The sequence below is a fragment of the Muntiacus reevesi genome, chromosome 4 (genome assembly GCF_963930625.1).
Source record: "Muntiacus reevesi chromosome 4, mMunRee1.1, whole genome shotgun sequence".
Taxonomy (NCBI): Eukaryota; Metazoa; Chordata; class Mammalia; order Artiodactyla; family Cervidae; genus Muntiacus; species Muntiacus reevesi.
In genome coordinates, this window is record NC_089252.1 from 114,827,786 (window position 1) to 114,851,900 (window position 24,115).

The following is a 24,115-nucleotide window of genomic DNA, read 5'->3' on the forward strand; positions in this document are numbered from 1 at the left end:
ACTGAAAACTACAGAATAATTAAAGAAGATCTAAATAGTGGAAAATCAACAGTATTTATGGATTAGAAGACTTAATAGATGTCAAGATTCTTCAAATAGATCTACAGATTCAACATAAACCCTATCAAAATTTCAAATTCCAAATGCCTTTTTAAAAGAAACCCTGGAAATCCAGTGGTTAGGACTCAGCACTTTCACTGCTGGGGTCCAGGTTCAACCCCTGGTCAGAGAACTAAGACCCCACAAGCTGTGTGACACAGCCAAAAATAAATAACAAGTTTTAAAAATTGAGAAACTGATCCTAAAATCCATAAGAAAATTCAATGAACCAAGAATAGCCAAAAGTCTTATAAAAGAACAAAGTTGGAGGACTCATACTTTCCAATTTCAAAGCTTACATCAAGGCCACTGCTGTGTGGGCAGTGTGATAGTTGTATAAGGATAGACAGCAGATCACTGGAATCCATCTCATCAATGGAAGAGAACTGAAAATCCAAAACTGAATCCATAATTCTATAGTGAACTGGGTGTTGAAACAATTCAATGAGGAGAGAGGAGTCTTTTCAATGAATGTGCTGAGAAATATAGATATCCATATGTATAAGAATGAAGTAGGACTCCTACCTTTTAAAGTATAAAAGGTATCTTAAAACTATAAAAACTATAGTTTTTATAAAACTAAATTCTATAAAAACTAATTCATCTATAAAAACTAATTCAAAATGAATCAAAGGCCTAAATGTAAGAGGTAAAACTATAAAGCTAAGAAGAAAACAGGTGACTTTGAACTGGGCAATGATTTCCTAGACATATATCAAAAGTACAAGCAACAAAAGAAAAAATAGATAAACTTAACTTCATCAAAATTTTAAAATTTGGATTGTGCTTCAAAAAACCCTATCAAAAGTAAAAAGATAATGCACTAAGTGTGAGAAAATATTTACAAATCATATTCTGGTAAGGTTACTTATGACTAGAACATATAAAGAAAACTCTTACAACTTACCAACAAAAGGACAAACCAACCCAATTAATCCAATTAAAAATGAGAAAATATTTGAATAGATACTTATCCAAATAAGATATACAAATAGTCAATAATCACATGAAAAGATGCTCATCATCATTAATCATTAGGGAAATGCAAATAAAAAACACAATGAGATACCACTTTAACACACACTGAGATGGTTAGAATAAGAATTTTTAAAGGAACAATAACAATGTTGTTGAGGATGTGGGAAAAAATGGAACCATCACACATTACTGATGGCAATGTAAAACAGCACAGCAGCTCTGGAAAACAGTTTGGCAGTCCCTCAGAAAGTTAAACATAGAGTCACTCCTATTCCACGTCTGGGAATACACATAAGAAAAGTGAAAACATGTTCATAACAACTCATACACAAATGTGTATAGCAGCATTATCACAATAGCACAGAAGTGGGAACAATCCAAATATCCATTGACTGATGAATGGGTAAATAAAATATGGTACATCCATACAATGGAATTTTACAAAAAGGAAAAGAGGAATAAAATTCTATAAAAAGGAACTAAGTACTACTAAGTGCTATTTACTTAGTTCCTTTTTATGTCCATTCTGCAATGTGGATAAACCTTGAAAACATAATGTTAGGTGAAAGAAGCTAGACACAGAAGAAGAAAAGGTCACATATTGTCTAGTTTTAGACATTTACATCAAATGTCTAGAACAGGCAAATTCATAGAGACAAAAAGTAGATAATCAGTTGCCTGAGCCTGGGGAAAGGGAGCAAGGGGAAGGGAATGACTGCCAATGGGTACAGGTCATTTTCTTTTTGGAGTGATGAAGACTGTGGAATTAGACAGTGGTGACGGTTATACAATCTCATAAGTACACTAAGACCAACGAATTGCACACTTTATAAAGGTGAATTGTATGGTATGCAAATTGTATCTCGGTTGTTTTTAAGTCCCAGCTACATATCATATCAATCTCTTGCTCTGTACTCTGCCTCACACTTGGATATCGTCTAAACTTATCACTGGCCACAGCATAATGTGCTTCATTCCCAAAGTGAGGAAAGTAATAGAACAGTTTATAATTCTTTACTCTCTATATTTTATAAAGGCTACTCTTTTGATTAGCTTTTAGTGTTGATTTTCCAAAGCCGCCCCTCTGGCTCTAATGCCTAAAGCCTCCTCCCTTAAATTTTTCCATTGAGCTACAAAATTCCTAGGACTCTATTAGCACAACCATTCTGCTTTCAGAGTCATGAAATGGGGAAAAAAAAAAAAAAAAAGAGTTTTGAATTCAGACAAAGATTCAAATCTTCACTTATCACTTTGCAGCTATATACAACTTTGGGGAAGTTACTTAACTACCTGTCTATATGCAAAATGTTGGTAACCCCTCTTTTTAGGTGTAAGCAGTCAGTGAGACAATATATGTAAAGTGGCTAATCCATGTAACCTTTCAGCTCCTATCAGCTCACTCCACCTCATTGTTCTGTAAAATGGATGAAGCTGACACTGCCTCCAACTGCGCAGATATGTGTCCCAATCTGAAATCTGTCCTCAACCAGGATAGGATTCATATGAGATTTAGGGACATCTCAAGGTCATAAATGAGAAAAAGGGGCAAGTGGGTGAGATGCCCCTCCTACATGTTTAATCAGAAACCTGATTCCCGATTTAATGCAATTCACAGGCTCATTATATCAGGCTCTGAGGCTCTCCAAGCAGGAAGACAGGCGTCTGACAGGAGAATGAAAAGGCATGGTGCTCCAATTACCACAAATGGAGTGCATTACAAATAAACATATGTTTCCAGGGACAGAATAGGAGATCCATTATGGAGAAGAGCTGTGAAGTCTGAGCCACTAGCCTGACTCTAGTTTTTCACACAGGAGGTAAAATGACAATCTTGCCACTTCCACTCTTGATGATGAATGTAAATGGTAAAGACACTACTGAGTTTATTACAGTGCAGAAAGTCGCTGCCCACAAGCAGAGCCTCCCCCACACCTATCCTTTCGTTTTATACAATTACGACACATATATGCCCAGTACTCCTAGCCAATTAAGAAGAAATTAATGCAGATCAGCAAGGTTGCCTCTAATCAAACTCACTTCTGAGTATGTGAGCATCACCATTGCCATAGCTACCATGCAAAACCACTGCTGTTGGAGCAGGGGTCTTGAGACTAAAGGAGCCCCAGATGAATTAAGAGTGCTAATTCAAATGACATCCACACTTCATTAGTCCTCAAATGTTCAAGTCCCTTGACAAAGAGGCCTCGTCACCTGGCTTTCCTCCTCCTTTCTCTTTCCATCATATACAACCTCTACGCCAAGAACACAATGCTTCTAAAAGAGCAGTGCTTTTCCATGCCTTCCTGCCTCACTTCTCTGCCTGAAATGGCTTCTCTCTCCAGTCTCCTAATCCACCTAGTGAAGCTCTGCTCTTCCTTTAAGTCCAGCTCAGATGCCTCCTCTTTGGTTAATCCTTCCACCACCTACCACCCTGGGCAAAACTCATTATATCTGCCCCACTCCCTTACAGTGATCAGAGAAGAGCATGAAGGCTTGTAAGTGTGTGTGTGTGTGTGTGTGTGTGTGTGTGTGTGTGTGAAGGGTGAAAATTTTGCTTATTTCAGTTTTGCCACTCATAATCTTTCATAAAGTTTTCACAAAGTGATACACTGACTTGATAGATATCATCTGGTCTAGTGGATTTCAAGCATGTACTTTCATATCATCTTCCACCTTAACTAAAATCTCAGGGGGAAGCTCAATATATACACAACAACAAAAGTAAAACCAGAGTTGCTCTGTTTACAATCATATACAGAGGATTCAAAGTATCTTCTGCTTGAGTCTTCCCACAGTAAGCCCTGAGGATGACCCATGTAACCACCAACCACAATCCAATCTCCTTTCTAATAAATTAGAAAACCTAGATCAAGAACAGGTGACATTCAAGAGCATACAATTTAGTATTAGGGTCAGTATTAGTATTTAGTAGTATTAGTACTTCGTACTAGGTCTCCTGCCTTCTAGCTCTTTCTATTACATGTCATGTCTGTCTTCCTAGTCTTGGGAGGGGGAAAGCTACATGAAGAAAACTGGTGAGAGAGAGAGAAATAAGAGGCTCGGCTAGCATTAAAAATTCCTAGCTGGAGGATGTGTCAGGATAATAACTACCCTGAGACAGTCTTAATGACTGGCTGCTAAGAGATTCATCGGGTAAGCAGAGAGGGCACAAGGCGGGGGGGGTGGGTGCCTGGCTGGGAGGCTGTTGTTTATAGGGTCAGCTAAGTCTAAGTCTCAGAGGGGACTATGTATATGAGGGGACTTCGGGGTCATCAGGAAGAGCCCCCTTTACACACCAAAAAACCGAAAACACCTCACTGACAAACTGCAGTTTTATGTGATGTGACTGTTTGATTCAAGCAGATCTAGGTTGGATTCTGGAAGTAATTATGAGCTCCCTGACCTGTGAGTCTGTTTTCTGGCCTGTAACATCAATGCAATAACACTGAGCTCACAGTGTACGTGCAAGTTATCTTGATAAATGAGACAATGTAAGTAAAAGCACTGAGGCAGTATCTGGTATGTGGCAGGCCTTCAATAACCAGCACAGTCGGCTCTCTGTACCTGAGATACTGCATCCACAGATTCAACCAACTGGGGTTTAAAAACATTTGGGGAAAAAAACTCCAGAAAGTTCCCCCAAAAGGCAAAATTTGAATTTGCCATGCAACAGCTATTTACATAGCACTTACATTGTATTCGACTTCCCTGGTAGCACAGATGGCAAAGAATCCGCCTGCAATGCAGGAGACCCAGGTTCAATCCCTGGGTTGGGAAGATCCTCTAGAGAATGGCATGGCAACTCACTCCAGTATTCAAGGTATTATAAGTAATCCAGAGATGATTTAAGGTATATGAGAGAACGGGCATAGTTTGTATGGAAAATACTTCACCATTATTATACAAGGGACTTGAGTATTCATAGATTTGTAGGGAAAGGGGTTCTGGAACCAATCCCCTGAGGATGCAAAGGGAGGACTGCAGTCCCTTTCTTCCTTTATGCTAGGTTCAGCCCTCTCTGTTCAAGTTTCTTATAATTTAAGCCTTTGACATTTAAAATACTACGTGCATGCGTGTTAAGTCACTTCTGCTGCTGCTAAGTCACTTCAGTCGTGTCCAACTCTGTGCGACCCTACGGACTGTAGCCCACCAGGCTCCTTTGTCCATGGGATCCTCCAGGCAAGAACACTGGAGTGAATTGCCAAGCCCTCCTCCACTATATCTTCCTGACCCAGGAATCGAACCCACGTCTCTTACATCTCTTACACTGTCAGGCAGGTTCTTTACCACTAGCACCACCTGGGAAACCCCTTAAAATATTACAATACTGAGTTATTATGGACTGAATGTTTGTGTCCCTTGCCACAACCCCTATGTTGAAGCCCCAATCCCCAGTGTGACGGTATTTGGAAGTGGGGCATTTGGGGGGTAATTAGGTTTAGATGAACTCATAAGAGTGGAGCCCCTGTTGGAGTGGAGTTTTGGAGCATTTGGGGGGTAATTGGGTTTAGAAGAACTCATAAGAGTGGAGCCCCACCAGAATTGGTTCCCTCATAAGGAGCTGATGAGATCAGAGCTGTTTCTCTACCATGCGAAGATAAAGCAAGCAGGTGGCATCAACAAGCCAAGAAAAGGACTTTCAAAAGAACTTGGTCATGCTGGCAACCTAGCCTCACAACTGTGAGAAAGAAATAACTGCTCATTAAACCAGCCTGTGGTATGTACTGCAGCACCCCAAGTTGACCAAGACACAGGAGTTGCTGATGGACAGGGAGGCCTGGTGTGTTGCGATTCATGGGGTCACAAAGAGTTGGACACGACTGAGTGACTGAACTGAACTGAACTGAAGCTGAATTTGCATATGCCCTATAACCCAGCAGATTACACTCTTGGGTAGGAAAGAAGAGCTTACATTTATCAGAAGACACGTAAAGGAATTTCTCATAGCAATATGATTCATAACTTGAATAAATTAATTATTCAGCCTCAAACTGGGAACAACTTACATGTCCATCAATAGCAGAATGGATAAATAAATTGTGATATAGTCATACAATGAAATACAAATGAGCACTAAAAAAGAATGAACTAATGTTCCATACCAGAAAACAGAGAAATCTCAAAAACATAATGTCAAACAAAAGAAGCCAGACAAAAGAGTTAGTACTGCCTGATCCTATTTATAGGAAGCTCAAAATCAGGCAACATTAACATATAGTGAAGGAAGTCAAAATAGTGGTTACCTGTTGGGGAGGCAGAAGTAATGACTGAAGGGGTTATAAAGACTTTAAAGTGAAAGTGTTAGTCGCTCAGTCATGTCTGACTCTTTGTGACCCTGTGGACTGTAGCCCGCCAGGCTCCTCTGCCCATGGAATTCTCCAGGCAAGAATACTGGAGTGGGTTACCATTCCCTTCTCCAGGGGATCTTACCAATACAGGGATTGAACCCAGGTCTCCCACACTGCAGGCAGATTCTTTACTGTCTGAGCCAGGACTGAGGCTTACAGAGGCTTAGAGGTTATGTTGTATATCTTGACTTGGCTCAGACTTTATACTCTGTAAAAACTCACTGAACTATTACTATTCATGTATTTTTAAAAAAATTTTTTTTATTCATGTATTTTTATACTTCAATTTTCAAAAAAGTTTACAGGGGAAACAAATCTCTGGGAGAGATAACAGGTTCAAGGTCATAATGTCCCAGAGTTCCTTCAGCTTGGGACTACATTCTCTGACATCCTTTGTTGACCCCTTTTCCACTACCATAGTCCTTTTAGAAGCCTTCAGTGTCTCACAGATGGACAACCAAAGCATGAACCAAATTGGTCTCCAGCCCTGCACAAGTTCTTCCTCCTCCCCATTTTCTACACCATCCCCAGATAAATGGGCTTCCCAGGTAGTACATCAGTAAAGAATCTGCCTGCTAGTGCAGGAGACAGGATATGCAAGAGACGCGGGTTTGATCCCTGGGTTGGGAAGATCCCCTGGAGTAGGAAATGGCAACTCACTCCAGTATTTTTGCCTGGAAAATCCTATGATCAGAGGAGCCTGGTAGGCTACAGTCCATGGGGCAATAAAGAGTCAGACACGACTGAGCAACTAAGCAGGCATCCCAGAAAAACCTTCCTAAGCACAGTACTGACTGAATTACTCTCCTGTTCCAAAACCTTCACTGTTCTCTACTGACCACGTCTAGGCATTGTATTCAAGGTTCTCCTTGCTGGATCCTAATCTACTAATCTAGGATCAGCTCATGATTCCTCCACATCTTAACCCACTGCCTCAGTCAAATCACTTACCACCTTTGAACACAGCCATGCTCAGGTTGTTTTATCCTCCTCTTTTGCTATGCTTCATGCTCTAGGAAAAGGACTTGGGCACAAAGAAACTAATCATTTGGTTAAAAGCATTTGACAAAAAGCTTAACAAAGTCTTTTCAGTCCCTAAAGTTACCCAACCCCATCCTCCATTCTTTCTCACTATTATATTTGGCGAGGGGTGGGGGTGTGTGCAGATAATACTTTAGAAACTTCCATTTCATCTTCAAATGATGAAGACTGACTGCAAAATATGAAGATGAAATCTAGTTCCTGGCAAAAAATAAAAGTAACTTTATCCCTCTACTCCTTGGTTTCCTACATGATGGCTTCCTACATGATAACAATGATTTTTTATTCACATAGCACTTCAGAGTTTACAAAGCACTTTTATAACCTACTTTATTTAAATAAAGTGGCACAACAAACCTGGAAAGCAAATATTCTCATCTGCATTTATACATATGGACACCAAAGTTCAGGTTATCACCAACGTTACCTTCCTGTTCTCATATTCCTGGGGTTCTCTGCAATAAATGAGGTTTATTCCTGATAACTGCCTACTACTTTTCTCAGCATCTCTCTCACTCCCTCTCTACACCTGCATCATAGTATCTGTTTTTTATTCCACCTCTTCAGAGTGTTGCTCTTGTATTGTGGTTATAATCTCCAATATGTTCCTGAGAGCGCCACACTCATCCTCCTATAGGTATTCATAAATTCCTAGAGGCATCCAAGATTAGAAAGTCTTTGAGATCCAAAGAATGAATTTTAACGGTAAGGATGTGAGAATGATATTGACATTCTATCCCAAGGAGACTATCCCAAGATATTCATATTCCTTCAACAGTTTTTTTTTTTTTTTTGAGGCCTCGTATTGGAGAAGGCAATGGCACCCCACTCCAGTACTCTTGCCTGGAAAATCCCATGGACAGAGGAACCTCGTAGGCTGCAGTCCATGGGGTCGCGAAGAGTCAGACATGACTGAGCGACTGACTTCACTTTCACTTTTCACTTTTATGCATTGGAGAAGGAAATGGCAACCCACTCCAGTGTTCTCGCCTGGAGAATCCCAGGGATGGGGTCGCACAGAGTCGGACACAACTGAAGTGACTTAGCAGCAGCAGCATTGGCCAGGCTGCTAAATTCTGAGGCAAAGAATAAAACATAGGTCTTGCCTTGAAGGAGCTCACAGTCCACTGTAGACCCCACAGGTATCAGGTCTACACAGAGTACTGATTCTAGCTCAAACAATCTGACTCTTAATGCTACAATCATAGAAGTTTTTTGTCAATTAGAGCAAATCCCCAGAAGACATTCTACCACTGTTATCCATTTCTCTTCATTGACAATGAATGTCCCATTCAAAATCAAACCATCAAGTTAGCAAATCAACCAGTAAAATGCCAAAAATCCCAGAGCAATTGTTTCACATATTTATCAACAAACATTAGGGAAAACATTCAACTCATCTGTACTCATAGAAATATTTGATAAACTATTCAAAACTGCAGAAAAGTGAGGTGAATTTAGTTGATGGACTGCAAACTGGAAAAACCTTTTATAGGAAACAATATAGCAAAATCTACCAAAAGCTACATATAGCATCATCATAATCTTTCTTTTTTTTAAGCAACACTCACAAGGCATAGCCCCAGGCCCTCAGGGGCATTCAAAGTGTCAGTGATCAATGTGTCCTGCAATTTGCATTAATTCTGGCAACTAGCTGTGTTTTACATTGAGATTTGAGCCAAGAGAGCCAATGCTGAGTCGTATTATCATAATATTCGATAAAATAGTTCATATCCTGAAAAATGAAAATGCCTATGGCATTACTATGTAATAATGTTGAAAAATTGGAAGTCAACACAGTTCTCTAATAGAAACATAACTGAATAATTTATGATACAACAGTTCTTAAAATATATATAATTATTAAGACTATGTAACAATATATAAAAATTATTTATAAGGGAAAAACAAAATATGAAATTACAGCTAAATAATAATCACAATTCTGTAAAAATATGCTTGTATTTAGACAAATATTGGAAGAGAATATAAAAATGTAACAGCTACTCTATTGCTATGGTGAAATTATGATAGAAACATGTTCTATTTAAAACTTCACTTAATCGTGTTGATATAATAATAAAGCATACTTTATTACACTGCTTGTTTAATTGACTACTTTCCCAAATAAACTATAAGCTTTGTGAAGACAGGACAAGGTCACTTGTGTTCAGCATTATAGCACTAGTTCCTTATTTCATGAAAGAATTAATGAGATAAACAGGAAACCTCGAACTAATCCCCAAGAAGGGGTGAAGAGGTGGATAATTAAAAACGAAGACAAGGTGGAAATTCCCTGGTGGTCCAGTGGTTTGGGCTTCATGCTTTCACAGTGGGGAACCCAGGAAATCTAAGATCCCGAAAGCAGGAGGTCAAAAACAAACAAAAGGCTGGTCTCTATGCCTGTTTTTAAGCTCTAACTATGGGGAAAACCAAATCATCTCACTGAAGCATCTCTGGAAAGTCTCTCTTCCCTCAAAGTCACTGCCCAGACCTTTGCTGTTGAAGGGTCTAGAGAAAGGCAGAGGGTTCTGCTAAGTGGACACAGCAGCAGGATGTTGCGGATATTCAGGGAAAAGGCAGAGTCAGAAGGGACAGGAGCTTCATATTCTTTGCCTCCAAATTCGCTGCTCTTGACTCGCAGAACCTTATGTATGACTCCAGCTGGAATTGAGGTGAGGAAGAGTGGGTGTAGCTCTGGCTAAGAAATAAATACCCAGGTACAAAAGGAAAATAAGAAGCTTTAAAGGAATTGAGCTCTGGAGTGAACATTCTCTTTCCTGACAACTTAAAAGCAGTCTGAAATATACCAGAGGCACCAGAAGGACTCTAAGTCATCAGAGTATTATAAGCATTAACAAAAAACACGTAGGGAAAGGAGACAATCTTTAAGTTATTCTTCAACCAACCTACGCAGCACCTGTCACAGACCATACAGGCTCTTTTCAGCTTAGGCAATCTTTCATCTGTCCTTGGTGCTTTGAGGCAAGAGCATCGTTACTGACTAATGCAGAGCTCAGAAAGTTTAGCTGCATGGAGAAAGGGACACTGAGCAAGGAGAGAAGGGTGCTGAGAAAGAAGAATCTAGATTTTAGATACAGCTCTACTTGTTTCATGTTGTAACTTTAAATAAACCACACTCTCTCTGAGCACTGGTTTCCTAATCAAAATAGGCAACCATACCAACTAATCTCACACGGTTAAGGTGACAATTAAATGAGACGATACATGCAAGTTGAAGTATGTAATACGTTATAAATTTTTACTTAAATATATGGCTTTATTACAGAATCACAAATGCTACAATTTCCTTCCAGGGTGAAAGTTAAGGTCAGTACATTTTTCAGCCTGATCTGACTGTGTAAGTCATTCAGGGGCTACAGGAAAATTGATCTCACTCCTCTTTGCCAAGTCATGATAATCTTTTCTTTTAAAGAGAAGACTTTTCATGTGAGTGGGTGGCAATAAAGTATGATTCTCATTTTCTTCCTATCTTAATGCTAAAATTGCACTGTTCATTACTTAGGGTTACAGAAGATTTTTCTATTTTCCAGCTCTTTCTATGAAAATGCAAAAACCTGTAAAAAGGGATTGTCAATAGCCACTGACAACTCATACTGAACAAAGATTAACTCAGCCTACTGAAAATGAAAAGCTCAGATATAAGGAGGCCAACAACAACTTGGCCAGGAATCTATGGATTTCAAAGAGGTTCCTATCAGCAAACACCATTGTCTTCAACCTCCAAAATGTTTTAGTCGCTCAGTCATGTCCTACTCTTTGTGACCCATGGACTGTAGCCTGCCAGGCTCCTCTGTCCATGGGATTCTCCAGGCAAGAATATTAGAGTGGGTTGCCATGCCCCCTTCCAGGGGATCTTCCCAGCCCAGAGATTGAATCCTGGTCTCCTGCACTGCAGGCAGATTCTTTACCATCTGAGCCACCAGGGAAGACCCAAATTTCCCCCCAATTTCCCTATTTCAGCATCTAAACATCTCTCAGACTATTTTCTTACTGAAAAACAAGACCTCATTCCCAAATTTGTTTTAGAAAATATGTTCACCTCTGGAATGGGTCCTAGGCCACAGGAGGCCATGGACAAAGAATGAAAGGCATCGGTGGAGAGGGAAGGCACAGAAAAGTGAAAAAACAAAATTAACCAGTTTCCACAGTTCTAATTAGAATCAGCAGCCCTGATACTTGGGAAAAAACTATTTTTCCCCCTAAATGCTTACTCCTAATAAAATAGAAAAATTGCCCATGACAATACTTTTTGTGTGCTCTGTCACTCAGTTGTGTTCAACTGTTTCCACACCCATGGACTGTAATTCACCAGGCTCCTCTGTCCATGGGATTCTCCAGGAAAGAATGCTGGAGTGGGTTGCCATTTCCTTCTCTAGGGGATCTTCCTGACCCAGGGATCAAACCTATGTCCTCCTTCACTGGCAAGTGGATTCTTTACCACTTGGCCACCTGGGAATCCCATGACAATACTTAGAAGGAAATTAAGTGTGGAATTCTTCCTCATATCTACTCTTAGGCCCACCTGTGGCTACATTTTCAATATGTACATATTTAAATCTGTTGTGGATGCTACTGTTTGAAATCTGACCTCACAACAATCCTATGAAGAAAGCAGAGCAGGTTTTATGACTTCAGTTTTAAGGATGAAGAAACTGAGACTCAGAGAATAGCATGAGTCTATTGCTATCATTAAATTAAACCCAGACCTTCTGACTACAAATCTCCAAAGCTATCCAGAACATCATGGCGCTTCTTGAGGCCTTTTGGCTCCAGCCTCGCCAGAGAAGATAAATACCAGCTCCAACCTTCCTGTGACCATCTTTCATGGCACTGTTTCACTGTTTTTTTGTGTGTCAAATATAACAGTTTCTGCAAGAGAACTCCAAGGTAGCACTAAAGGAAAATCATTAATCTAAATACTCACGGCATACAAAGTTTAACAAATGGCTGGAATAACTAATAATATTGTTCATTTAAAACAAGTTTCTAACTAAATTAGTTAACCAGCTAGCTCTAGGGCACCTGCAACTCAGTCTAGGAAGCCCACAGAAAAAATACACAAGATTCAAAGACAGAGACCTGGGTGGTAGTCCTGACTGTATCACTTCCTGGCTATTTGACCTTGGGTAACCTTCCTTCTTTCATAGGTAAATTAAAATAGCATTAATTATTGCCCCACAAATACTACCATGAACCCACGCTAAGTTGTGTCCAACCAGCTCTTTACAACCCCAAGGATGCTAATACACCAGGCTCCTCTGTCCATGGGATTCACCAGGCAAGAATACTGGAGTGGGTAGCCATGCCCTCCTCCAGGGGAATCTTCCTGACCCAGGGATCAAACCTGTGTCTGTTACATCTCCTGCATTGACAGGTGAGTTCTTTACCACTAGTGCTGTCTAGGAAGCCCCAAAACTACTGTATGGAGGATTAAATGAGAAAATGGATGTAACAGTCCTCAAAGTATAATTTCTACAACTGAGCCATCTCAAAAACTACTTAGCCCAAGACTGTTTCAAAATATTAGTAATCAGTATTTTCTCAAGTATGTGCAACAAACTACTCCAACCAAAATGAAGGAATATTCATTTAGGTTTGTCCTATTTTTCAAAATTATTTTTAGTGTCATAGAAACCTGTCTACAAATGATTTTACTTGACTTGAAGGCTCCTATAAATACTCATATGTAAGCTGCTGCCTCAAAGCTGCTATGAAAATCTGCTTGTCATGATGGAACATTTATTGAATATTTCCCAGGTCCTAGTCACATTAAGCATTTTTGTGAGTTTATGTCAACGGATTCTCACAAGAACCCTTTGAAATATACTTTATTTCCTCTTTATAGTTGAAGAAACTGAAGTTCACAGAGAACAAGACATCACTCAACATAAAACACATGTCTGTGACACTGAGGAAAAGAAATACCAACGTGTTCGGTGCCAAGGAGAAATTTGGAACATTGTTATCTAGTGATTGCAGAACATAGTCTTAAGAGTTGAACTACCTGGGTTCAAATCTCAAATTCACCATGAGTTTCCTCATTTGTAAAATTAGATTAACAACAGTAATCTGTTTTATAACTTAGTAAATGAGTTAATACATCTACTTAGAACACCTTGAGATTTCCCTGGTGGTCCAGAGGTTAAGAAATCTGTGCTCCCAGTGCAGGGGGCACGGGTTCAATGACTAGTTGGGAAACTAAGATTCTGCGTGACCCACAGTGCAATCAGAAATAATAAATAAATAGCAGATGTGCATATACTGCTGCTGTTTAGTCGTTACGTCATGTCTGACTCTTTGCAACCCCACAGATTGTAGCCTGCCAGGCTCCTCTGTACATGGGATTTCCCAGTCAAGAATACTGGAGTGGGGTGTCATTTCCTTCTCCTGGGGATCTTCCCAACCCAGGGATCAAACCCACATCTCCTGCATTGGCAGGGGATTCTTTACCACTGAGCCACCTGGGAAGCTCCATATGTACACACACACACACCACCTCGAAAGCCCAAATACTACTGTATGGAGGATTAAATGAGACATGGATGTCACAGTCCTCAAAGTATAAAGTGTCTACAAATAAGCCATCTCAAAAACAACCTTCTGTATAAAAGAACCCCTATACAATGTGATAGGGGTTCTTTTTAGATATTATTGTCATCATTAGATATTATTGTCATCATTTCTCCTGTCATCATTTCACCCCGCTTATCCAAACCTTCCTTCCTCTTTTCCCTGTCCTGAAACGTGAATGCTGACTAGCCTAAAGTTCTCTTACACACATTTTACGCATTACTGCTGCTGTAATTTTTCTTTCTCTTCCTTTTAACTGTAATGCCTCTCTCCTTCCTTATGAATATCTCACTCAGCCTTCAAAGCCTAGCTCAGACCTAGCCCTTCTGCAACGTATTTTGTGACTTTACCAGACCACAGTGATTTCTTCCTTCTCTGAACAACTCTTTATACCATCAAACAATATAACCTTTAGCAATCAAATTTCTAAAGGACTCTGAAGATAAATGATTTAGCTCTAATCTCTAATTTATGAAATAGAAAAGGAGGCTTCAACAGTTAAACTGCCTGAAACAAAAGTGAAACAAAAAGTTACATGGCAGGGGAGAGATGTGAATCCAGATATTTTAAATGTTTGCAATGATCTTTCCACTATACAATGCTAATTTTGTCTTCCCTAAGATTCTGTACAAGTTCTCAAAAGTGAAAGCATGCATTATATAATTTATCTGACTCTAAGTTTTTCACTTATTTTGTAGTCTTCATGGAAACTAACACACTGGACTTAGTAGCTCTTCGCTAACTGATTAGCAGATCAATCTTTCATTGCTTCCCTTTTCCCCAGGAGTTAAAATGTTAGTAAACACAGGACTCTACAGAACTTAAATTCTCATCATCAGCTATGCCTCAGGATGCGATAGGACTGAAGAGGGAATTATATCCATAGGTGTGCCAAGAGGCACATCACAGGGTCCAACAACAGAAGACTCATTCTATATCACTAAAACTTGGAGGTATAAAAGAAAACACAGTCTTAGCTGTGTTATTATTAATATTAGGGCCCCTCCAAGGATTCAAGCCCACAATAGAGAGAGGGCATTTCCAGTTTACTCCCACAAAGCCCAAGCCTCCTTCTGTAGGGTTAAATCAGGCTCAAGTTACTTCATAAAGTTGGTAGGTCCCCTAAACGAGAACTAGATACACACGATGTCCTAGAAAGGGATTAAAGCTGGGCTTGGGAGGAGTGGAATGGAAGAAAGGTCTTAGACAGAAAGAAAAAAGAAAGATATCTTCATGCCCAGGCTGAGAGAGCAGAAGAGGCAGAGAGCCTAATAGCTGTTCTCCAGGAAGGAAGGAAGAGCACGCATGGGGTGTTCATGCACATCAAAAAACGGCGAGCTGGAGAGCTGAATAGCTATTTAATATTTGGCAAGCAACTACTTTTATGAGCCTGTTTGTTCATCATCATGAAGACAAAATGAGACAATGGGTATGTGCAAACTGTGCAAGACGGGGCACCCAGCAGGGATGAAGAAATAAACGCGGGTAGCCAACACTCCAACGTATGTATTCAAATGTTCCTCATCTATCAGGGAGAGAGAAATTCAACCACAAGTGCCCACTTCTGAGGAGCAAACACACAGTGGGCATTACAGGATCAATCCCTTTTTGGGGGGCTACCACACGACAGCAAGGCTGTAAGAGAGGGGTACTGAAAGGACGGTACCTGAAGATGAGCTTTTCATCCAAGGACATGTGAGCCATATACTGACCTAGGCCTCCTCTTTCAAAACTTGCAAAGCATTTACCACATAGAACAAATCACAGAGCCAAAGTCTTTGAAAGAAAAATGCACGAAAACTGTAACATGGAACTAATGTGCCGTAAAGGATCTTAGAGGATGTCTGTTTCAGTGCTCTCATTTGACAAGAGTTTAGAGAATCAAACTCCAAAGACGCGACGTGGTGTAACTAAGAGTAACAGTGGCACATGTTTTAACATAATTTTTATTTATGTCTTTACTTGCTGTCCTGGGTCTTCGTTGGTGCCTGGGCCTTTCTCTAATTGCATTGAGCGGGGGGTTCCTCTCTAGTTGCGGTGCACAGGACTCTCACTGTGGAGGCTTCTCTTCTTGCTGAGCACAGGCCCTAGGACTTCAGTCGTCGGGGCTTCTAGGCTCTGGAGCGGAGGCTCAGTGCTGCTCAATCACTCAGTCGTGTCCGACCCTGTGCGACTCCAAGGACTGTAGCCTGCCAGGCTCCTCTGTCCATGGGATTTCCCAGGCAAAAATACTGGAGTTGGGTGCTGTTTCCTTCTCCATCAGGCTCAGTAGTGGCACAAATGAGCAGTGGTACAAACACTTCTAACCACAACATCATTCTTCTGTGTTCCTACAGCATCTTATGCATACTAATTACCATGCTATACTAAAATCCTATTTAAATGTCTGTCCTCTCCCCTTTTGGACTGGAAGATCTCAGTGGACAAGGCCTAGGCCCAACTTAATCTTACATCCCCAGCACCTGGCTTATGTTTAGATGTTCAAGTGAACTGAACACATCGCAGTTAACTGTTCTGTAAATTTGAGGGGAAGGTATGAGATTCTGGGAAACTTGCTATTTTGTCCTCCATTCTGAACTTGGGTACAGAAAGACAGTAAACAGTCTGAGGCAGATAGGGACACTAAGGTAAAAATGCGTCCCTGGGAGCAAGGTCATCCTAATACCACAGTCCTACTAACTTTACTATACTGTTGAAGTTTGATGAGTAGGCTCTAAGAGTCTCCTTCAATCATTTTACCATGACCTTTGCTGAAACAACAATAACACAAATAAGATAGTGAAATTACTGGTGGAGATTTAGTGCAATATTATGCTCATGTGGTTCCTTTTGAAGCATTCACAACTCCACAATAACTCTTTAAAAGAAGCAGACACAACAGAATTTTCACAGAGTAAAGGGGTTAAATTTAAGGAATCTACTGATAGAGTAACTAAAGAGTCAGAAGATGAGAATTCTGGTCTCCATTCTCTCACTAACTTCTTGTTTGACCTTGGGCAAACCATTCCATTTCTCTGGGCTTAGAAGAAAGACTTAGAAATTCTAGATCCTAGTTCTCGGTAAACTTGAACAAGCCACTTTGCCTCTTCAGATCCACATTTCCCTCATTTATAAAATAATCTGATGATATAACAGCTCTAACAACCTAGGATTCTAAGCTATAGGCTACTGTTGCTATGAACAGTGAAATTCTATGAAATTGGTATGTTTGTATTAGAAATAGGACGTATTGATAAAACATTTGGCAGAGAGAAGCCTCAGACCTCACTTGAGCTTCCCACCCCAAGTTTCAATTCAAATATTTCTCTCGAACTACACATAAGCACTGGTCCAGGCTACTGTACTTTGAATTTCCCTATTCTTAATGAAATGCCCAAAGACTGACCAGAGAGGAATGGAAACACGTGCTTCCCAGACCACACATCAAGCTGGTCTCATGATGGTCTCCATCTTTTCTACTGGAGCACTTTGCTTATGCCATCCACTGTCTGGACTGAGCCAACTTGTCTCTTTTGATTTAAATTCTTTACAGCTCAGTTCAAATCTCACTATTTCCATTCTAGCCCACATCCATCTCTCCCTCTTTCAAACATCCACAATACAATACACTGTTGTGGTAGAGATTAAACGATATCTGTAAAGAACGTGGCACCACACATGACATATAGCAGTGGCTCAAAAAAGGACAGTAGTTGGTGCTTTACCACACTTTAGCACTAATCACATAACCTTTAATTCAGTGTATCCTAAATTTAATGTGCTTGTGAATCACCTGGAGATCTTATTCAAATGCAAATTATGATTCTGTAGGCGTCAAGTGGGACCTGATAATCTGTAGTTCAAAAAGCTCCTGCTTAAGAAGGGTTCTGTGCCCATCAGTCTTCAGACAAGTTCATTGCCTAACCATTGTCTATTTGTGCCTTTTAATTAATATTGCTGTGTATTAAAGAATAAGCAAGTCCTAATGCCCAAAGTATATTAAAAGTAGAGGTTGTGTGTGTGTGTGTGTGTGTGTGTGTATGTATATATAATGCATGTGTGTGAGTGTGTGTGTTAGTCGCTCAGTCGTGCACGACTCTGCAACTCCAGAGACTGTAGCCTGCAAGGCTTCTCTGTCCATGGGATTCTCTAGGCAAGAATACTGGAGTGGGTTGCTATTTCCTTCTCCAGGGGATCCTCCTGACACAGGGATCAAATCCATGTCTCTATGTCTCCTGCATTGCCAAGCGGGTTCTTTACCATCTGAACCATCAGGGAAGTCTATATAATGTATAATATATATATTTTAGAAAATTTATGAATTTTTGCCTAGCTAAAACAATTTATGACATTTTGATTCCACTTGTTTTACTTAGTATGAATAGAATGCTAGATTTCTAATTTATATTCATGTAAAACTTTGATATAGTTTTATGTATTTTGGCATCTAGCATTACTGATAAAAGTAGAGAAAATTTATTATCTTAGTGATTGAAAAAAATTCAAATGAGGCTTGAAACTTCCAATCCAATTCTGAGAATATAAAGAAATACTATGCTGAAAAAAAAAAATCCAGGAAATTAAAAAATGATACAGTATTATTAACTCAAGTATACATTTTGTTCAAATTTCACAAAATTTTATGCTAGTGTCCATTATTTGTTTTCATACCCTATTCAAGCCTCCATATTGTATTCAATTGCTTTGAGCAGCTTCAGTTGCATGCAACAAATTCTGATAAATTCTCTTTTCATTTTTATTCTATTACAAATAGTTTCTAATTTTCCTTGTTATGGCTTCTTAGATACACCCATCATTTAAAAGTAGACATTTAATTTCCAAATACATGGGATTTTGTTTAAAGTATCTTTAATACTAACTTCTCATTTTGATATTAATTTCTCATGTAACTCCTTTATTCTTTGCACTTACCCTATTTTTTTCAGTTTTTTTATTGAGACATTTGATGGCTAAGTTGAAGATCTTTCTTGGTAAATGTCACATTTTGCTTGAAAATATGTGGATTATTTTCAAATCTCTTGATACTGATTTCTAACATAATTCCATAGTGATAAAGAGAACAGACTCCATATGATTTTAATACACTTAGACCATGAAACTTTTGCACCTTGTTTTATATTCCTGGATATGTTCCAGTGTCTCCCAGTTTACAGTCTATGGGAACTTAATAGAAATTGTAGTTCCTACAAATTCTGTTGTTGTGTAAAAGTTGTACACATCAAATTATGTTAAACCAATTTAACTTTTCAGGTCTACTATATCCTTCTATTTATCTATATATTCAGTCTATTAATTTTTGAGTGTTTGATACTGAAACTTCAACTAAAATCTTAATTTATCTACTTAAAAAAATAATTGTAATACATAGTGGAACTATATGTAACCTTCTGTATTTTCCAAGTCTCCTGTAAATGTGTTATCATGCTTTCATAATTAAAAAAATTAAAAACAACAACAAAGACAAAAGTAGAGGTAGTAAAATGATCCCTTAATAAATTAAAAAAAAAAAAAAAAAAAAAAGAAAAGCTCCTGTTGAAGCCAACTCTGTTGATCCAAGGACCATAGTTCTAATAGGAGGGGAAGTTTCTGGAAACTTTTTAAAATGTATTTATCTTGTCTATTCACCCAGACAGAAAGATCTTAGAAGAGAGATACTATGTCTCATTTTTCTTAGCATATATACCCTATACAGAGTTGTTCAATAAACATCTGTGGATTTACCAATCCGCAGTCTCTAGATACTCCCTAGAACATCTATACCATTCTGATTTTCAAACACTAAGACATTTGAAGTTGAAAAAGCACTTGGTCACTGGAATTAGGCTCACAGGAACAGAGGCAGGGAAGAATCTGAGAGAAAACTTACCTCATAACCAGTGAGAATATAAAACACAGAAAAAACAATATATACAAATGGATGCTTGTTCCTTGTTTAAGCACAAAGGTCATTAAAATGCAATCTTAACTGGCCTTCAAATTCAGGTACAAACTGTGAAAGAAGACACGCATTTTCAGGCGTGTGTGTGTGTGTATACACACACAATATACATATATATTATTATATATTAATACAGTTATTATTATATAATAGTAGTTTCATAAAATAAAATTATTATTATATATTATAATTATAGTAATAATTAACTAAAAAGGTATATAATGAGCTTGATATCACTTTTTAGTGGAATAGAAACATTTTTCAATGATTCTTTAATGTGCAATTAATCTCAAGGCCTCAGGAACCCAATGAAAACACATTTCAAATCCCCCCCAAAAAAAGAGAGAGAGAAACACCCTCCAATTTTCCCATCAACCTGGTTAGTGATAAGATCCCCAAATTCCATTGCCCACAATTATGCTACAGAAATTCAAAAGAATCGGTTGTGTATCAGGGCTGCCTATTCTAAGCCCCCCTTTAGATTTCCAATTATTGAAATACTTGTTAAAACTCCATAATTCAAATAGGACCAAAATTCTTAAATTTTACTGGGAGGCTATATATACTTTGACTTCCTATTCAAGCACCAAGAAAATAGTATCAGGCATGTATGACACCTGCTCACAGAATACTATGTAGGCAGCTTAAACTGTGAGACAAATTTACTAAAATCAACCTTTAGAACAAAAAACACCTTTTAAAGTCACTGAGCTTGTCATAAATAGACATCTGCTTCTTAATTCATAGAAACCTTTCAATAAAACCACTCAGCAATATTTAACTGAGATGTTTTTAACAAACAGACACCTTAAAGAAGACAGACTCTGCAAGTCTGAGAACTGCTGTTAAGCACAGAAACACAGAAGCACAGAACTGTTGTCAGACGCTAGACTCAAACTGGGTTTACGAGTTTTAATAAATCCACGTTATTACTTCAGAGAAAACCTTTGGGAGTCAGTCCATAGGAAAATGGCCTCTATTACTTTCATCAGAAGTCTAGTCTCCAGGGCAAGGTAAATTTTGTGGTTCATGCCAGGCAGGTAGTCTTCCTAGGAGAGTTTCAAATCTCAAGCCAGTGAAGCAGTTGTAAACACATACCCATACAAATGAGTATCTTCCTACCTGTGGGTACCTAACTGGTAATTAGACCCAAAACAAATGCCTTCAACAGGGTAGGAGAGCAGAAGCATGTACAGGAGGATCAGATTCTTGCATAAAAAATGAAGCAGTGATTTCATTCTCGTTTCTCCCCTCCTTTTCCTGGCCTTTCTTCAAGGCTCATCCTTTGTGAAGCTTTCTCCAATAACTTTAACTCTCACTAATCATTACATCTATTAAATGTCTGAAACACTAGTCTCAGCTAATTATTCTAGATTCCTTTTTGTTAACTGTTTTGTTTTCGTTTTGTCTCTCAAATTAGAGTCTGAGTACCCTGTGGGTACACTGCCTAGCCCCTAGAGGGAGCTAATAATATTACTACTAATAAAATAATAATAATAGGAGGTAATATAATGGAGTGGCAATAATGGAGTCAAATAGGTCTATAGTCCTACCATTTGAATGTGAACACATTACTTACTTTCTCTAAGCCTCAATTTGGTGGTAAAAATTTGACAAGAGATCTGTTCGAACAACTAGCACAGGGTTTGTCATATAACAATGCTCAAAAAGCTTAGTTACCTTTCCTTCCCACTTATTAAGCACTTGTTGATTTTGAACTGAGTTAGAGTAATTCGCCTAGGGGACTGCCAATGGCACCGTCGTACACTCTCTTACCTTCCCCATTACACTCTTCCTGTGCCTTTGTCGTTTCCTTACCAAGGTCCCTTTAGATTTTCTACTCTGCTGTCCTAAGAAAAAGCCAACTACACAAGTCACCCAAGTGACTATTCAGAATGGTCGTATTTACAGGCCAGCAGGACGGCATCTCCACATCTACATCTCACTTTCATTACCCCCACGCCAGCAATCTCTCCCTGTAGGTCTCCCAGTAGGAAAATGATAGAGAAAACCAGAGAAGCAGTCAGAAGAGGAAATGGAGATAAATAGCTCCGTGGTCCCTCTGTGCCTGCCTCTTGGGAGGACTTAGGTCTAATCTCCAACCCCAACTCTAGTGAGGAAAGGAAAAACCACCAACAAACAAGCCAGAAAAACAAAACAAAACAAAACCCTTTCCATGGTCCACAAGAAAAAGCAACCCCTTTCTCTCACCTTTTCATTTCTTCAAGACCCTCACCAGTCAATTTCACTATACCTCCTACCCCAACCATGCGCCCCTGGGTCAATTTCCTCCTCCATAAATTAGAACCTCTTTTAACCAATTTGTCTTAAATAGACCTCATTCATGCTTTTATCAACCAGAGGTCACATATTCCCCCAACCTTCACCATTCCAAGTTGGAATATCCCTTTTTAAAAAAAGGAAAGAAAAAAAGAAAACGAAAAAATTTAAGTTCCCCATCTACAGCAGCAAGGCAGATCTTTTTTCATTAGTGATCCTTTAATGATTCAGAATATTTTACCTCGGTCATCATCCTTTCGACTGGAAAAAGCCACTATCACTTCCACCCCAAAACACATACCCCCTTCCAGAAACGATTTGATTAATCCACATATCCCGACTCCCCCTCACACACATACACCTGGGGCTGCACAAAATACAAGAACCGTACTATTCTCAAACGACTTCCCCATGCTGTACAGGTCCGTGTACACCTGGGCTCCCACATCTGTGATCTGGTCAACCTTGATGTCAATACTGACATCAGCCTTCAACCGACCAGGTGAAAAAAATACCTTTGCCCTCTCCACCTCACCTCCCTGCCCCTCAAAATACCTATTTTAATTCCTGACTCCCCCCCCCCCCCCATAAAGCAGAACCCATTTTATTGGCCTTAAATGTCCCTCCGGGGCTTTGGGACCCTTTTCACCTCAGCTTTTGATGTACAGAGGCAGAAAAGTCTGTCCCCTCCGCGACCCCTCAGAAAGAAAAAAAAAAAAAAAACCAACTACTTCCTACGACTCTTCTCTACTGGATAAAGTAGCTCCAGCATATTATGAGGGATTTGAGTCAACTGAGGGGCTGTTTTACCTCAGACTTCACCTTTCGAGGCTGATCAGTGCCTCCCCCGCCCCTACACACGCGCGCTCGCAGGACCTCTCCTCACCGCGGGACCCCAGACCCTGGTTTTCGTCGCTGTGACACCTCCCTGGGCCCCGGAGCAGCTTCCGCGCGACCCCCGCGCCCCCAGCCCCGAGCCCCTGGCGGCAGCGGCGGCGGCCGGGCACCTACCAGTCGGTGTGCGGCTCGTCGACGACCAGCAGCACCTTGGCCTTCCTGGCAGCGGCGGGCGCGGGCGCGGGCGCGTCCACCAGGCCGGCCGAGGCTGCGGTCTGCTTCACCGCCTGGGACAGCGAGCTGAAGAAGCTGCTGCCCACCGACGGCGCCGGGGCCGGCTGCGGCGCGGGATGCGGCGCGGTCGCCTGGGCGGGCGGCGGCCTCCGCTCCGGGCCGGGTGAGGCGGCTGGGGGCGCCGACGAGGCCGAGGCCGCGCCCGGGCCGGGGGGCGGCGGCGGTGGCTGTTGGGGCTCCGGCCGCTGCAGGTCGGTCATGTAGCCATTGGGCAGGTTGGCGATGAAGCTGCTGTCCGACAGCCGGCGCCGCAGGAAGTTCATCATCTGGCTGAGAGGCTGGGGGCGCGCGGGGCGGCGGGGCCGGGCGGCGCAGAGGGCGAGACGCAGGCGGCGGCGAGAGGCTGAGGTGGCTGAGGTGGCCCAAGCTCAGTCCGCGGCGCGCGAGCCCAGCAGACAGCCGCGGAGGACTGGGCCAGGCGGGCGGGGCGGTGCGAGGCTCAGCGCCAGGAAGCGGGCGGGGCCGGGGCGGGGCCACGGATCGCCCCGCCCCTCTCCGCAGAGCCGGCACCGCCCCCGACTCGCCGCCAATTGCTGCGGGCTGGGAGCCTCGGGTCTGCGGGGTCTGGGGACTCCGAGTCTGCGGGGTCTGGAGACTCAAGGTTCGCGGAGTGCCAGGGCTCCTGCGACCTGGGCGTGGCTCTGTGGGGAGGGCGTGGAAGCCAGTCTTGCTCCCCAAGAAGTGGGTAAGGGGAGCCGAGAGCCCC

General features: G+C 40.8%; 1 protein-coding gene across 1 annotated transcript in view; it reads right to left on the reverse strand.

Moving 5' to 3' along the window:
* The window catches only part of SYN2 (synapsin II), a 150,005-nt gene extending 126,330 nt beyond the window's left edge, over positions 1-23,675 (reverse strand). Inside the window, exon 1 of the mRNA XM_065933958.1 lies at positions 23,290-23,675. Within this exon, the coding sequence (XP_065790030.1) occupies positions 23,290-23,675 (386 nt within the window). The remainder of the gene's footprint in view (positions 1-23,289) is intronic.
* Positions 23,676-24,115: the final 440 nt, after the last annotated feature.